This window comes from Poecilia reticulata, chromosome 22 (genome assembly GCF_904066995.2).
Source record: "Poecilia reticulata chromosome 22, P_reticulata-male-v2, whole genome shotgun sequence".
Classification (NCBI taxonomy): Eukaryota; Metazoa; Chordata; class Actinopteri; order Cyprinodontiformes; family Poeciliidae; genus Poecilia; species Poecilia reticulata.
Genome location: NC_088851.1, coordinates 18410359 through 18426518, shown reverse-complemented (window position 1 = coordinate 18426518; position 16160 = coordinate 18410359). Strand labels below are relative to the sequence as shown.

General features: G+C 37.4%; 1 protein-coding gene across 1 annotated transcript in view; it reads left to right on the top strand.

Moving 5' to 3' along the window:
* Positions 1 to 16160, top strand: part of fsip1 (fibrous sheath interacting protein 1) — a 32295-nt gene that overhangs the window by 1793 nt on the left and 14342 nt on the right. Inside the window, exons 5-8 of the mRNA XM_081603373.1 lie at positions 355 to 444; positions 844 to 983; positions 1197 to 1322; positions 5367 to 5528. Coding sequence (XP_081459499.1) covers positions 355 to 444; positions 844 to 983; positions 1197 to 1322; positions 5367 to 5528 — 518 coding nt within the window. The remainder of the gene's footprint in view (positions 1 to 354; positions 445 to 843; positions 984 to 1196; positions 1323 to 5366; positions 5529 to 16160) is intronic.

Sequence of the window (16160 nt, the reverse complement as noted above, 5' to 3'; positions counted from 1 at the left end):
ACATGCCTTGTGACAATCTGTAAACAAGGCATATTTTCTATGGAAATGAAATGAAATCTTTATTTATTTTGAGCATATAAAATACAAGATTTTTATCATGGTGAAGATGACGGATTAAAAAAAAAACTAAAAACTTTTGAATTTTATATGTAAAAAGAAAAAATCAGTTTTCCCTCCATGCTTTAGTTATGCAGTAATTTGTGTTGGTTTACTGCATAAAGTCCCAATTAAATACTCTGTAGTTTGTGGTTGTGTTATGACAATATGTGATAAAGTTCAGGGAGTATGATTACTTATGAGAGGCAATGAAGGCCTGTCTGCCATACACACTAATATGGTTTTATTATCACAAAGGTACAAAAGAGGAGGACCATTACGCACCTCTGTTTGAGACCCAGGTTCCGGACTGTGAGCATGATGGGGACGACCAGGGCCTGCAGCAAGGTGAGCTTGTGCTGCTTTAGAACATTATTTGCAGATGTGTTAACAAATTTGTACACTGGATGGCGCTAAAAGCTCACAAAGCCTGTAATAGTAGGTTTTCTCCATTAATGTGACATTTTTTTTTTCTTTTTTCCAAAGATCTTTGCAAAACTTTAGTAACTCTTCAACAATTTCCTAATAAAAATCTTATGAATTTTTATGGTATTAAAACCCCAGAGAATGAGAAAAAAAAAAAAACTTTTATAAACAGAAGCTACAGAGGAGTGAGGAATTCTGTGTTTGGAACAATAAAGTGGACTGATCTGGAATGTTAGCATAAGTTTCATTAGTGAATATTTAAACATAAAGATGCATTCTTAAACGTTTCTTCACTGAAATAAGACATGCCTTACTCAACAGCTGAAATGCCGCCTTGCAGCTTGACTTCATCATTTGGAGGAAGCAGTGCAAATAATGAGGGCCTCTGGTTTGTGGAGAGCAACAGCAAAACTTCCAAAACAAAAAACAAACAGAAAGACTTTGTCCAGAGGAACATCGAGGTATGATTAAGCTCATGTTGCGTAAAAAAAAAAATTGCACTATTATCTCATGTCTTTGAGTTAAGTTTTTCAGCTGTTGATTTTTCCAGTTGGAAAAATGTGTTTTCCTTTAGATATACAGACTCAGGCCTATATATCATCGATTGGATAAAAAAATGTTATGCAAATGTTGATTTTCCATCTTTTTCCCCATTATGTTTGGTAATGCAATAGCTGGCAAGCAGTGATGTGGGTCGAGTGCGCTTGACCCATGCAGGGAAAGAGCGTCTGGCTGAACTCCTTCAAGAAATAAACGAAGAGGAAGAAGACAGCGCCAGCACCAGTGGCACAGACAGTGAGGTAGGCTAGCATTTGGCCATAACAGACAACATATGCTGTAGGCTGAGACTTTCTATTCTACCATCTATGTAGAATCCTTAAACGGAAGCGCCACATCCAACTCTATTATTAATAACAAGTAAAACTAATATTTACTGCAAAAGAAAATATATTTTTTTCTGCATTTACATTATGTGTATTTTGTTAATCACAAAAAATATATTATGATTAAAAACAACGTCCCTAGCCACAGGGCCTTGAAAGTTTTCCCAACCCTTGGACTCTTCACTTTGGTTTTTATCTTGTTGCAAGAAGAAACTTTGAGATATTTTATTTGGATTTTATCCAAAAGACCAACACAAAAAGGCGTACAACTGTAAAATGAAAGGAAATTACATGATTTGTTTCCCCCTCTCAAATAAAACCTAACTATATGTGGTGATGACATGTTGTTGGGATGTTTTTCTTCAGCACAGATGGATAATATAGTTAAGAGTTAAAGGGTAAATTGAGGTTAATGCAGGGCAGTCCAGGGAAAAAACTGATTGAATCTTCAAATAACTTGAGACTGATGTTACATGAAGTCTACAGTAGGAATTTGCTGTAAGTTTGAAAGTACCACTTATATTTTTGGGGGATTTAAAATAAAGAAAAACATAAAACTTTACCAGAAATAAGATGGATACATTTTCTTCCTTGGGATGTTGATATTTGTGGACAATGACGTAAAACAAAAATCACATAGTTTCCAACCTGATGACAAGAAAAATGGATCTAAAACATTTTACCTGTACTTTGGGCCATTCTGTTATGAAAACCGAATGCAGTTATTCCATTAAAAAAAACAACAAAAAAAATATATGTACTTGGTCCTTTATCATTTTTAGCCAAAGTCATTAAGAGCCGTTGTGGAAGGTTCAAAGAGCCACTTGCAGCGCCAGAGCTGCAGGTTGCAGACCTCTGCTCTAAGCTGAAGCTTCTGACTCAAAGTATTTCAAATTATGAACCAGATGTCAAATGCCACATGTGGTTTGCTTGGAATGCTGCATGTTGTGAATTAATTTTATAATCCTAGATTCACAGCTATTCCCCCCTCCTGTTTTTCTGCAAAAACTCAGAAGAATGGATCTTTCAGAGAGACATACAGCTGTTCTAGCATTAGGGGTGTGGGGACAGAGCATAGAAGCTAGGAGAAGGAGACCTTTTGTTTCTCCTTTGAGGATTAAGCTGAGACACGGCTACTTGGAGCAGTCCAATGATTCATCCTAACTTCACATGTTTTCATTTTCACATTTATTTGCCTTAATTAACTCTTGAGCTGCTATGAAATCAGTTCAAATTCTGATGGGCTGATGGCTGCTCAAAAGTCAGGCAAAAAACACACTTACCTCTTAACATGCGGTTCTGTTTAAGTCAACCCAGGCAGATCTGCATCAACAGAACAGCCTGCCAGGGTTTCTAGGGTATTTGAATGTCTAACTGTTTTTTATGATGTTTGCCTTGACTTTAGAACAATACTGCAGTGATTACGGTGGCAGATACCAAACAGACTGGAGTGCAGATGCTCTGGACTTTTTTATTAGCTAGAGGAAGCCTTCCTGTTTCCTGTTATTGTAAGGCATGCTTGTATGAATGGCCATGACAGAACGAGGATATTATTTATGTCACCAGGACTTTGGTGGTGGACGTCACCCAGCTCTTGGCAGAATCCCTTGGTGCACATTTATCAAAACGTGCTGCTCAATGTTTACCTCAGACACTTGCATTCTCACACGGGTCACCTCCGCGCTGCAGTGTAGACGTGTTACAGTCACGTCATTAGGAGCCGGTACTTACTGAAGACTTTTAGGCATTCGGGGCTTACATACACAAGCACAAACATTCCTCGCCTAATTCCTCAGATGTTGTGGGAAAAAAGATAAATAGGTGCTTAAATACATACAGATTTATCTAAATAATGCATCAGCTATGCAGTATAAACAATATTTATAACTTTCCAGTGAAAACCCTTATTATCTTAGCTCAGTCTCAAATCCCAACTACTATTTATGTTTTTCAAGAAAATATGATGGAAAGATTAGTTTAGAGGCTAATTGTGACGCTACACGCAAACACACAGCTTAAGCTGAATCTTACAGAGGCTTATGTGAATCAGGGTAAGTCTAAAATATTACTTTTTGCAGCTACAAAGTTGAATATAGGAAGAAAGGAGTGGAGCATACATGTTATTTCCACTTTAATTTGACACCCCTGAAAGCATCAAGGGTTAACCATTTAACACTTGATGAAGATAGACTCCACCTGTGTGTTGTTTAATCTTTGAATAAATGTAGCTGTTCAATAAAGGCCTTGGAGGTTTGTTGCAAGAAAAACATCGTGGAGATCAAGCAAAACAGCACATAGGTCAAAGATAAAGCTTCAGATAGCTTCCATAAAATAGTATGAAACAGCTGCAAAGCTACCTACCAAGATGGCAGTCCACCTAAGCTAACAGGCTAACATGGAGAGCTTTAATCAGAGAAGCATCCAGGCCTGTACTAGGTCTGGGGAAGCTCCACAGCTTAGGTGGGATAAACTGTTGAATCTTAGTTGTGTATGCCACAAATCTGCCCCTTATGGAAGAGTGGGAAGAAGAAAGTAGTTATTGCAAGAGAGCCAGAAGAAGTCCTGTTTGGAGTATGCTGTCATCCATGTAGCACGTGAAGTAAAAGTCCCTCAGTTTTTAAATTTAAAGTAATCCAGATATGAGGGTAGAAAGTGTATGTCTAATTAGAAAAACTGGGTATATTGAATCATTTTGGTTGTCAAAAACAAAAAAAAACTCCAAATGAGGATGAGTGAGAGGATGATGAACTGCTCCTTCAGTTGCTCACTGTTACACTTGGGTTGTTTTGATGATGTCATTCTAGTTTGATTATCCTGTCTTAGTCTCTTTCTTTGATCAGATCGGTCTTGTTTCCATTTTTCTTTAGTTCAGACCTTAGTTTTTCTAGTTATGTTTATTTCTTGTCTGCATTTTTTTAGATTAATTTCCTAGTCCCAGGCTACTTTTCCTTGTCCCCTGTGCCATTTTCTCTCTCTCTCTCTCTCTCTCTCTCTCTCTCTCTCTCTCACTGTTCACCCTGCCTTCTGCTCTCTCCCCTCACACCTGCAACCCGTTAGCACGACAGCCCAGGTCTGTTGTTTCCAGCGTTCACACTCACGGCATTTAAACTCTTCTCTTGCTCACACTCCCTGCTGGTCTCTCCTGTTGTTGTCCCTGTTATCATTTTCATGGATTTATGGTATTTCTTCTGCTCTGTCTCACCGTGGTAATTTTTGTAAGTTTTGTGTAATTTATTTCATTAAAACGGCTAAAAGCTACCTCTGTCTTTCTGCATTTGAGTTTACTGTCAGACAAGCATATCGTGACGCAACATATTTGAGCAGGATTCACCTCATTCTGTGTTTAGTATGCATATGTTTCTATGTTGTTGTTGTTTTGTTTTTTTTTTGAAAAACTGAAATTCCATTATTGCAGAACACGTGATCAAGAAGGCCTCAGAAATATTCTGGCTTATACAGGTAAACCTCTGCCATGGTTCAAAAACCTGCCTGCCTTTGTCATAAAAACCAGCGGGGCTCTACCATTTTGTATTTGGGATGCACTTCAACTTCCTAATGAGCTACTATGTTTGCCGCTTCCTTCTGCCAGTTTTCCTCCCAGCACTCAGAGGTTACAGCTGTGCTCTGTTTAGAGTAATGAACTGTTTTGGCATGTTAATATTCTTAATAGATCCTATCTCACCACTGTAATGTGCTGAGTTCAACATCCATGCACTGGTTCCCACACAATCCAATAGGAGTGTCACTGAGTCACGCAGCGAGTGCCATTTGTCTCTTATTAACACAGAACCCATTCAGAAATGGAGAGCTGAAGTCAGACGGCACCTCTTCCTTGATTCTGACATCACTGTAATAATATTGCTAGATAATGTTTATCAGTGCACTGTTTAGGTTGCTACAGAGCAAAGCAGACTTATACCCCATGGACCATGACTTACTAAGCTGACGACTGTTTTCCAGGAGGCTATGTGGGCTACGTCAGTCTCTGCAGGCCAGGGTTACACCCCAGAGCCTTCTGATTTGGAGCATCTGATGGAGCTTGATGCTAAAATTTGCTGCCTCCTTCCTGCTGAAGAACTCCACTCCCTGCAGAGCTTGAACACAGACCTAAGCGTGTTCCAGGTAAATTATCCTAAATATTCAGAGCTTCGCAAAAGTATTCGCATCCCTTTAACTTTTGTCATGTTAGAACTGACAACTATAATGTATTTTTTTTTCTTTTTGGTGGACGTTATGTATTTGTATTCAATCAAAGAGTCGAACCAAGCTGGGGTTCCTTTGGGGCATTTCTCCAGCTTTGAAGATGTAAGGATTTATATTAACTCTTTGTAAAATGGCTCAAGCTCAGTCAGATTGAATAGAAAGCATTTCATGCCTCTCAACTGTTTCTCAGTTGGATTGCTCCATCAACTCTGAGCGAATCCCCTGTCCTCCCTGTAGAAAGACATCGTCATGGCCTATAGTGTTTCACAACCTATATTTATGATGTTCCTTAGTGGAGATATTCATTGGAATAGGCTTGAATTGGAAAAAGCAAGTAGTGTCACAACAGTTTTCAATTTCCAGTTTGTTGAACTTTCAAAAAGAATAAACTCACCTAATGTGTCACATAATTCTCAGGTCTAAGCTCTGTCTTGTGAGAAAATATGACAAACATATTATCATACTGGCTGTATTAACCTGGGACTTCACTGTGGGTTTGTTCCTCAGTGCTTTCTTTAAGCATTTATAGTCTAACATTAAGAAATGCTTAGAAAATTAAACGCTCAAAATCAGTATCTTCATAAGCAGTTCTCAGCCATATGCTCTGATTTAGAAAAGCTCAACAAACTTTAATAATATGTCCAATTTTATTGTTGGGATATAAAACACCAGACACAGTGTACCACAAGTCTATTTAGCTGTGAAGTCCAATGAAATGCATAAACTGCAAAGCAAAAAAAAAATATTTTCAGCTGCAAATCTATTCAGAAATGTACTTTATCGATTTAGAATCACAATTGACCTAAAATGCACGCTTTTGGATTCTTGGAGAGAACTGGAGTGGCAAACAAAGCTGTCACGTAGCAAGGGTTTCAAACTGGAGGTCTTCTTGTTGTGGAGTGGCAGTAATAACCACTATGGCAACATGGTGCCACTCAGCCACTCAAAAGGTCCCTCAGTGACATATTTTCAATTAAAGGGATCAAAGAAAGTGACGTGGTTGTTTTTCATACTGGGTATTTGAGTTTGTCACAAAAGGCACCCAAATATATGCTATGAAGAAATGTTGTCTTTTTCCATTTCTGTTCCCTTTAATAACAAACATGGATAAACAAACCAAAGCTAAGAATTTGTATTCAGTTTCCTATGAATTGTGCCTTGAGTCATAGTTATGTTCTGTAATCTCTTTTGCATCCAAGAGTAAGTTTAAAATGTATATTTGTAATGCTGAAGTTTCCAAACTGTTGTTCTGTGTTTGAGTTTAATGTTAGTAATAAACTCTGTCTCAGGACATTTCCCCACAATATCCAAAGTTTGATTCTATGCACTTGATTTGCAAAACCTGTCACCAAAAATTGCTCCTCTTGGAGCTGTTTCACATAAACACCATCTGGAGGAAAAAAGTTGACTGTTCTGATTATTTTACTGTCAGGATGTGAATTTGGGTATTTTGAGCTTTTTTTCAGTTAAAGTGCTACAAACTCCTAGATAAACAAGTGATTCACATTTTTATCTATGTGAAATTTGTAAATATTGTAAAATGAGAAATAATAAATCCTAATTGAGGGCTGGTAGTTGGCAGCCCTGCCAGCAAGAAGGTCCTGGGTTTGAATCCCGGCGTGAGGTCTTCCTGCATGGAGTCTGCATGTTCTCCCTGTGCATCCATTAGGTCTCTCTGGTGCTCTGGCTTCCTCCCACAGTCCAAAAAAGTTAACTGATCTCTCTAGATTGACCTTAGGTATGTGTGTGTTTGTGTCTGTGGTGGACTAGCAACCTGTCCAGAAAGTGCCCCACCTCTCAGTCAATGACTGCGTCAGTCGTTGAGCCACAAAACAATAGACAGCTCAATGGATGAACAGTAACCTATTTGATAATACAAACAAAATTAGCAATAAATTCATGATGTGAGTCATTGCACTTTTTCCCCCCCTCTATTTCCAACTTTTAGTTATCTTCACAAGCCAAATAAGTTCTTGGAAACTCTAAAAGTCTCATCCATCTGTCATCTGCTCTTCATTAAAGCTTAAAAGACTAGTGCAGAGTACTTTTTCTGAGGCATTACTGGAAGTTATTAACACCCAAGCTTTTGAAATAAGAATAAAATGTAGTATCTGAATTTGAGTTGGTGAGTACCACACCTGTTGGGGCAACAAAAAAGAAAAGTCAACCACCCTGTAAATTTTTTGCAGAGCCAATGATTTGTTTCAGGTCAGTACTCATAAATCTTTAAAGAGCACATAAAAAGAAATATGCTTTTGTTTTGCAGTACCTTTCTTCTCGGTAATAGTTAGAATTTCTAAATGGAGTCTTTTAGACAACATGACGTTTAGAAAACGTCATGTTTTCCTGCTCATTGCACGCTGTAATAAACATGAAGGAGTGTAATATTTCTGTTTGGTTTTTTTTGTTTCACACTGATATTAAATCACTGTAAATTTCTGTTTTCCAAATTCATGTATGTTTCAAACTGGATGCAGAGTTTCTAAGTCCTTTTTTATATTTTCTGAGACTGGATGAAGTAAAAAAATAAATAAATAAAAACGCTGGCACCGGCATGCATGTTGCCACAAAGCAGAGTCAGCCCCCCATCAGATTATAATTACAGAGGTGGTGGAGGTAAAGGAGTAACAGAACCAGAAAAAGAGCATTTCTGTTTTTTATTTGGGTATTTTAGCACGAGACATGCAGCCCACAGCCAGTCATGCACAGTACCATGGAAAGTACTTACTTGTTGAACCGTTTCATATTTGTCACAATACTAACACAAACTTCAATGTACAAGGATCTAACTTTGAAACTAGCCTACTTAGTAAATAATCCATCCATCCATCCATTTTCTTTACACACTTGTCCCTTAGTGGGGTCGGGAGGGTTGCTGGTGCCTATCTTCAGCTAACGTTCCGGGCGAGAGGCGGGGTCACCCTGGACAGGTCGCCAGTCTGTCGCAGTAGTAAATAATCCATCTGCGTTTAATTTCTGAACAAATCCAGCCATTGTGAGAAGGCTTAAATGTTAAAGAACATTGATGAACAAAGAGCATCATAGAGACCAGGGTTGGTAGACAGATCAGGAATAAAAATGTGAAGCAGGGTTTAGTTGTAAAACATTTTCTAAAGCTTTGAACATTTTGAAAATTGTTTATTTTATAATCTAAAACTGGAAAAATGGCACTACATGATCTAATCTGACAGGCCATTTTAGAAGAAGGAACTGTATCTAATCTAGATCTTGTTCTTGAGCATAAAGAAAAAAGAAAAAAACTGTAGGCCAAAAACACAAGACAAATGCAAATCACAATGGGGAAATTGTATAGCTTTCCTTTTGAGAGGAAAACAAGTGAGACTTTTTAAGTACCGTTAACTTGGGGATTTAGACCCACGTTGCAAAAAGTTCAGAGAACACTTCCTTAAATTAAAACACACTGATTTGTTCTCATATGACCCAGTCAAAGTCCACACTTGTATCTAATTAAAAATCAGTGACCATACAGGTTGCTATTCATTGCTGCTCTCCACCCAGTCTGACAGTGTGAGCACTTTAGCAAAATAAGCATAGGCAAAGATTTCAGTCTATGTGTGCAAAGTTGTTAGAGTAATTGCTGCTACAGGTATAGTTACAAAAAATATTGACACAAATGCCCATTAATGTTAAGCTATACGTCCTTTCCACTTCAGTAATGTGCTACTTTGTGTCGTTCGATCACATTAAATCCCAAGAAAATTCCTTGAACTTTGTGGTTTTAACATGACAAAATGCGAAAAAGGTTTAATTGTATAAATACTTTTGCAAAGCAATGTATTGGTAGCAAACTAATATAAACATTCACCTTTGTAATGTAACATATTACAAAGGTGAATTAAGAAAGTTAGAAAGTATACCAAAAAACAGTTTGGTTTTCTTTGACACTGTTCCCTTTGTGCTTTTGTCAGCACTTTTTTTTGCATTCTTTTATTCTCTCCATTCACTGTCTGCAAATGAATCAAGCCCTTCTGTCATTAAAAACATGTGTGTATATAAAGCCTTAAAGTACAGTACTCCCCACTTACTGTACCACTGTGTGGTAATGTCAGCACCACCCATCATCCGCAGGATTGTGTCACGAGTTTTCTGAAGTTGGTGACATGGGTGTTTAAATTTGTATGCCCAAACTTGTGTGTTTCTCAGATTACAAATACATGCATTGTTTTATGGCTGCTTTGTCTTTTTTAAAGACAAGGAGCAGCAATAATAATCAAAAAAACAAAACACGTTGTTATGGTTTTAAATCACTGTCACTATTTTGATTGCAGCTCACCAGATCAGCAGGGTTTGACCATATTTGTATTTGCATGGTTACTGCAGCTGTGTTTTGCCATACACTTACTGAGTATATACTTTGCTGTAAGGCTGTGAGGTCAGTTAGTCATACTGTGTGGTTGTTGATGTGCACTCCTGATTTTTAACAACGGCAACTGTTAAGTGAAAGAGCAGAATTTCGTGCAGAAAACTCCCTTTTGGCCAACACAGCGTGGTCAGTGGATTATTTAAGAACTCAAATCTTATTAGGTCCAGTCATGTAATTAAGCACAAGGGAAAACTTTATCCTGCTGTGCTGAAACTTAGATTAAAAGTCATGCTAAATTTACAAGACAAACGTAAACATGAATAGTTTTATCCTCTGAGTTGTGATAAAACTCTGAAAAAGGATTTAACTTTGCACTGATTACTTTGGTACAGTACCACAACCCATCAGGGGATTCATATCTTCTTTGTGTAATACTAGGCAAATGTAATGTTGACAATGGTAAATTGAAGTGAGGTGTATTTGCTGATCAGTTATTTCAACCATTAAATCCCTGAAGTTTGCCTTCCTGGAATCCATTTGCCCCCTTCCAAAGTATCTGATACTTTGCACATTTCGTGCTTATTGATGAGGTCAATTTAGATCAACAAGTTCATGTAAGATTCATAGGTTTTGAACATAGAAGAGAAAAACCTTTGTTAAAAGAGGTTTAACAAAAAATGTTTTGATATCACCACCAGCAAAGTAGCAAAACGCTCAATTCTTGAATTACTTACCTGGTCAATGGTGGCACCCATGTACTGCGTTCATGCAGGGTGATGGTCTATGATCTCAGCAGTCTTCCACGTCAGGATAATCCCTGTACAGAGAGGTTGATGGTGTTGACATGGCCTTTAAATTGTCTAGATCTTAACTCCAGTACGTATCTGTGAGGTGTGTTGGGAATACTGACAGGATTTATTCCAAGTGCTGCCTTTGAACCTGCTGCTGATTTTATTTTATTTTATTTTTTTGGTGCCTGATAGTAGAGAACATAACTGAGACTAGAACTGAAACGTGTTATGATGTTACAAGCCTTATTTTTCCCACTCTCAAAAATGTCCTTGGGAGACTGAGTGTGAAGGATGTGAGCTCAGCCCCCCACGTCTTTATAGCAGTAGTTATTAATGATTACGACATTCAAAGTAAAGTGGTTAGTTTACAAAGCAGGAGAATTACTTTCTGTAAGTTTTACTCACGCATGATTAATTAGAACCACAAGGAGAACATGTCAGTGCCACATAAATCCAGAGAAGAGGCCAACTAAGGTTAGCATAAAACCTCAGAAAACAGAAATCCCTGTGCATAGATCTTCATCTAAGCATGATGCTCAGTTACTGAAGGATTTTTGCAGACACACGTGCAGCCAGAGAGTCCTGTAGATATAAGCAAACGCTATACTTTGTGTGAAATGTTGTTGGAACATTATAGCAGCTTTCTAAGTGGTGGCACACTAATGCCTGTCAAATGACTCCAGAGGAAAAAAAAAAACTCAATATCCTTAATGTCATCATTATAATTATAATAATTTAGCATGACAATATAGTAATGATGAAAGAGGGGAATTTTAAGTTTGCATTGGACTTTTTACCTTACCAACACATTGTTTATTTGCATTCATAAATACAATGTTTCTTCTTACTACAAAAATGTAGGTGAATTTTCAAAAGATACACAAAAACAAAAACAATCTAGCTGAATTTTAGCCTTTTTTCTATTAAATTGTTTATCATTCCATTATATCACTTTGCAGATAAAGGAATGTGTTTACTTTGCTATGTGCAAGTTTTATGCAAGTTGTTTGTTTTGATGTGTGTTTAATTGATTTTCTTATTTGTAAACTAAGGGCATTGTATCTTTATTATAATCATACCATGTATCTTTTGTATCTGTATGTCATTGTACCATACTATATTGTATCTCGTCTTACAGTCATTGTCTCCCTATCGCATCACTTTTGTAATATGATATGCAGTATCATATTACAATCATGCTGCATATGTATGATTTATGTGATCATTATCAAACCAAATTGTGTTATATGTGATCATAATCAGCTTAACTTAATTGCACATAATAGTTACATTTCTGAGACCGAAGAATTTTTGTAGGCACACGTGCTATAACCTCAAATATCTGGATATTGTCACAATGTTAAGGTGTCAGGGTTGTCATATGGCACACTTACTGTTTTTCATAAAGTCTAAAATCATGACCACCACACCCTTTCGCACCCTGTAATTCCAGTGTGATTCATTTTATTGTTTTCTTATAAACGCCTCTCCCACTGGTTGTATCCTCAGCCACAGTTGTGTCAAGCGGTTCAGAGGTTTTGCTTTGTCATGTATGCTTTTTGAGTGTTGCACTCATTATGGAAGTCAACTGTGGATAATTTGGTCACATAGTCAGCTGTTGTCATTTAACACCCATACTTATTCTAATGCTTTATTAAACCTAGGATATGTAACTTTTATTAAAAAAAAAATAAAATAAAACATTTCACATATTTGTTAAAACTGTACTGGCTATAACATGAGATGCATAATGAAAACATCTAACTCCTCCACATACTGTGATTAGCGCTTGAAGAAAGCAGAGGAACTAGATCTTCTCACAAATTATATCTCTCATACTAAGCTGTCAGAACCTAGTGACAGTTTTAACAAACATGTAAAAGTCATATATTTTTCCTAAAAGTTACAAACTAAATGTTTAAGCCAAATACAAGTGCTGGGACATATTCCAGCAGTTGGACATAAATTGGATTTTTAAAAGTTTGGTTCCAAATTTTGAAAACATTTCCTATGGCGTGTTTTATTTTCTACCACTGGAAAAAAGTAGTTTCCTTGTAGAAGACTATATGCTGTACAGCTGTGTGCAAGACATTGTCGAACATAGCATCTGCTTTTTGGGGGACAAAGAGTGCTAAAGGATGCTTGAGTTTTTTTTTTTGTTGTTGTTTCTTCCATATGCTTTTGATAAATATTGAATTTGTCCTGCTTTCAACCCTTTTTATACTTCACATTTCATTTTGTCTGTGTCATAGTTTGGCAAAAACTAAAGTTATCCTATGCTAACAAAGCATGCTGGGTGGAGATCATCATTTGAGCATTTCCTAATAACAAGAGCAACACATTGGATGTATTTACAGTAGTTTGAAAACATTTCCAAACACAAGTTTAGAGGTTGAAAATGTAAAAATGTAAAAATATAAAGATTCTTCTATCTTAATATGATTCTGACATACTAAAATCCACAGGTGGCGTGGCTATTTCTAGCCATCACATTCAATGTGGTTTTAGATTGTAAAATGCACCAGGAGGTTTTGATCTGAATACTTTAGACCACCCTCAGTTCTGAAAAAGAAAGCTTGTGTACACAGTCCAGATGACCCACAAGTGAATCTCCTAATACTTCAGGAATGTTCACCAATCACCAAGTCAACAAGGATCCAAGATGTTGACAAAAAAACCCTGATCTCTGGAGGGGGAAAAGACGGCCTGGAGACAAACACATTTTCAGTCTTCAGGCCCTACTATTTGCTCTTATTGAGCACTATTACACTTAGTTGTTTTTGGAACGTTTGCATGGAGAAATAAAGAGTTAGACTTGCTAACATTACCAAAGTATCACCAGCTGATCTGCTGTATAATATATAATGCATGCAGTTTTGTTGCCACACCTCCATCTCTAAGCTTGTCAGATGGATATGAGTCACAGCTGGGCAAAATGTCACCTAGGGAGACACTGTAAGAAATATGAAACTGAGAAAAAGTCAAGAGGCTCTTAAGCTTCTAAACAGCTCCTGTGCTCTCGCAGGGAGAGCTCGTGGCAAGGCATGTGGACAGGCCTTGGCAGGTAGCCTGGGTCCACGTGGCACATCCAGAGCAACCACTAAAGTTCACATTTTAAGAGATTGAGAGAAAACAGAGACACAGATAAAGCAGGAGAGGAGGGTCCTGTCCTGAATAACATGGAGAAAATTAGTATGGCTGTGTTATTTCTTAATGCCGTCTCTTCCTTGCTGTAGGCGTTGAAAATAGGTCAGCTCTTACAATGGCTTTGGTTGCTTTACACAAGTTTCAATAGCCTTTTGTGCCCGTTCGTCACTTTGGAACCACACATTTCCATATATTATGGTGGGATTTTGTGTCATAGACTAACTGAAAGTTGTTCATAGTTATGAAGTGAAAGGAAAACAAATCTAAAGGAAGTGTGGTTTCCATTTGATTTCAACCCCCTAAGTCAATGTTGGTCACCATCCCGACAGCTACATCTGCAAGTCTTTGAGCATGCTTCTGCCAGTTTTGCATACATAAACTGAACTTTATTCCTATTTTTTGTTTACAAACAACTCGGTCTTAGAGAAATTGAATAGAATGTCTGTAATCAGCAGTTTTCCAGTGAAGTCACAGACTATGCTGGATTTAGGCCCATTTTTTTCTCATCCACTCTAGCACATACCCTGACTTGTATGTTTAGGGTTGCTGTCCAGGGGAAAGGTCCAGTCTGAAGTTGCTTTTTCCTTTCCCAATGTTTCCCTTCCCATCTTTTCATCAACTCTGACCAACTATTTTTTTCATTTTTATGTTATTTTTTTTCATTGTTGCTAAAGAGCATCATCCCCACAGCCTGATTGTGCCACCGCCATGGTTGACAGTGAGATTAGAGTGTTTTCTTATAACAAATGTGTTTCTATGGAGAAAACTTATGGAGAATGTTTTTGGAGATTTCAGCCAAAAAGTTAAGTTTTACTCTCATTTCCGGAGAACATTATCCTTCCCATGTGTGCTGTGTTCCCCACATTACTTGCGGCAAGCTGCAAATGTGGCTTCTCATCACCTCTTTTAAAAACTGTTACTTTACAGTCTACAACATTCATATTTGAAGACAACACAACTAATGGATTCGTTAGTATAGAAGAAAGAATTCTTCCTACTTCCCCAAGAGGCAGTTTGGATAGATACCCATGCCTTAATTGGTGTGCAAATTGTACACCATACTGTTTTCATTTATGGATGATACTCCTTGAGATGTGAAAAAGCTGTGTGTATCGTTTTATAATCTAATCCCCCTTTGAAGTTCTCCACGAATTTATCTACTATGTTCCTTTGTCGCTATGATCATGTTTATTCAATAATGTTCTCAAACAAACATTAAACAAGGGGACTTTTTTATTTCCCGATGCAATCTTATGCCATCATTTTTTTGTGGGGAAAACTTAGAAAAAGGAGGGTGAATGCTGACACACTTTTCATATTTGTGTTTGTTTATAAATAAAAATGCTCAATTTTTTTTTTTTTTTTTGCTTGTCAGTGACGTTCTTCTTGGTCTTTTTGCTGTTGTTCTATCACAGGAAGTCCCAGTGAAGTACATGGAGGTTATGGTTGGAACGTGGCAAAAGGTGCACATGAATACTTTGCAAGAGGCTCCATTGACCTGCAATGAATCAGCTAAGAGATGGAAACTCAGAGCAAAACAAAAACACACTTTCCTTACTGCTTGCTTTTTCATGACTGGGGAACTTAATGCGATCAACAGATATTGTTCATAAAACAAAGGCCCCCATAGACAGGGTCAGCGAGCCAATTTGTGGTTGCTGCACAGTAAAAAAAAATGTTGAAAACATTGGCTGGATTCCACCTCACTGAAATGTTTTCCAAGCAAATATCCAGACAGAATTTTTTCCTGTCATTAACTTTTTTTTTTTTTTGCATGAAATACTCAGAAGAAACTCATGACGTTTGTTTGGATGAGTAGCTTACCCAGCCATAAAATATGAAGAACTCAACACCTTAACCTAATTTGATTAATTTAACACAGGCAGTAGCATTTATAACTTGAAAGTGAACTTTAGTTCGATTGGTTTCATTGGAGCAAGCTGCTCCTATTTAACTTGTATTGAATGTGTTAACAAGCACATAAAGTTGCTCTGGCTGTCCCTCTGACCAACTAAAATACATGAGTCAGTAATTGCTCTTGCAGAATAAAAATACACATATTGTTGTAGGATGCACTTATACAAGACGACATAAACACATTTTTTTATGGTATTGCTCGTGTATCTGACACAGATCTGCATCAGAATACCCAGCTGTTATTTTTGGCCAGACACACCACAGATGCAGTCCACATTGGAGAGAGAAAGAAACACCAGACAATCAATCTCAGTGACTCTCACCAATGAAAAAGAATTCAAAAATGATTTTATACGCTACCCATAATTAGGT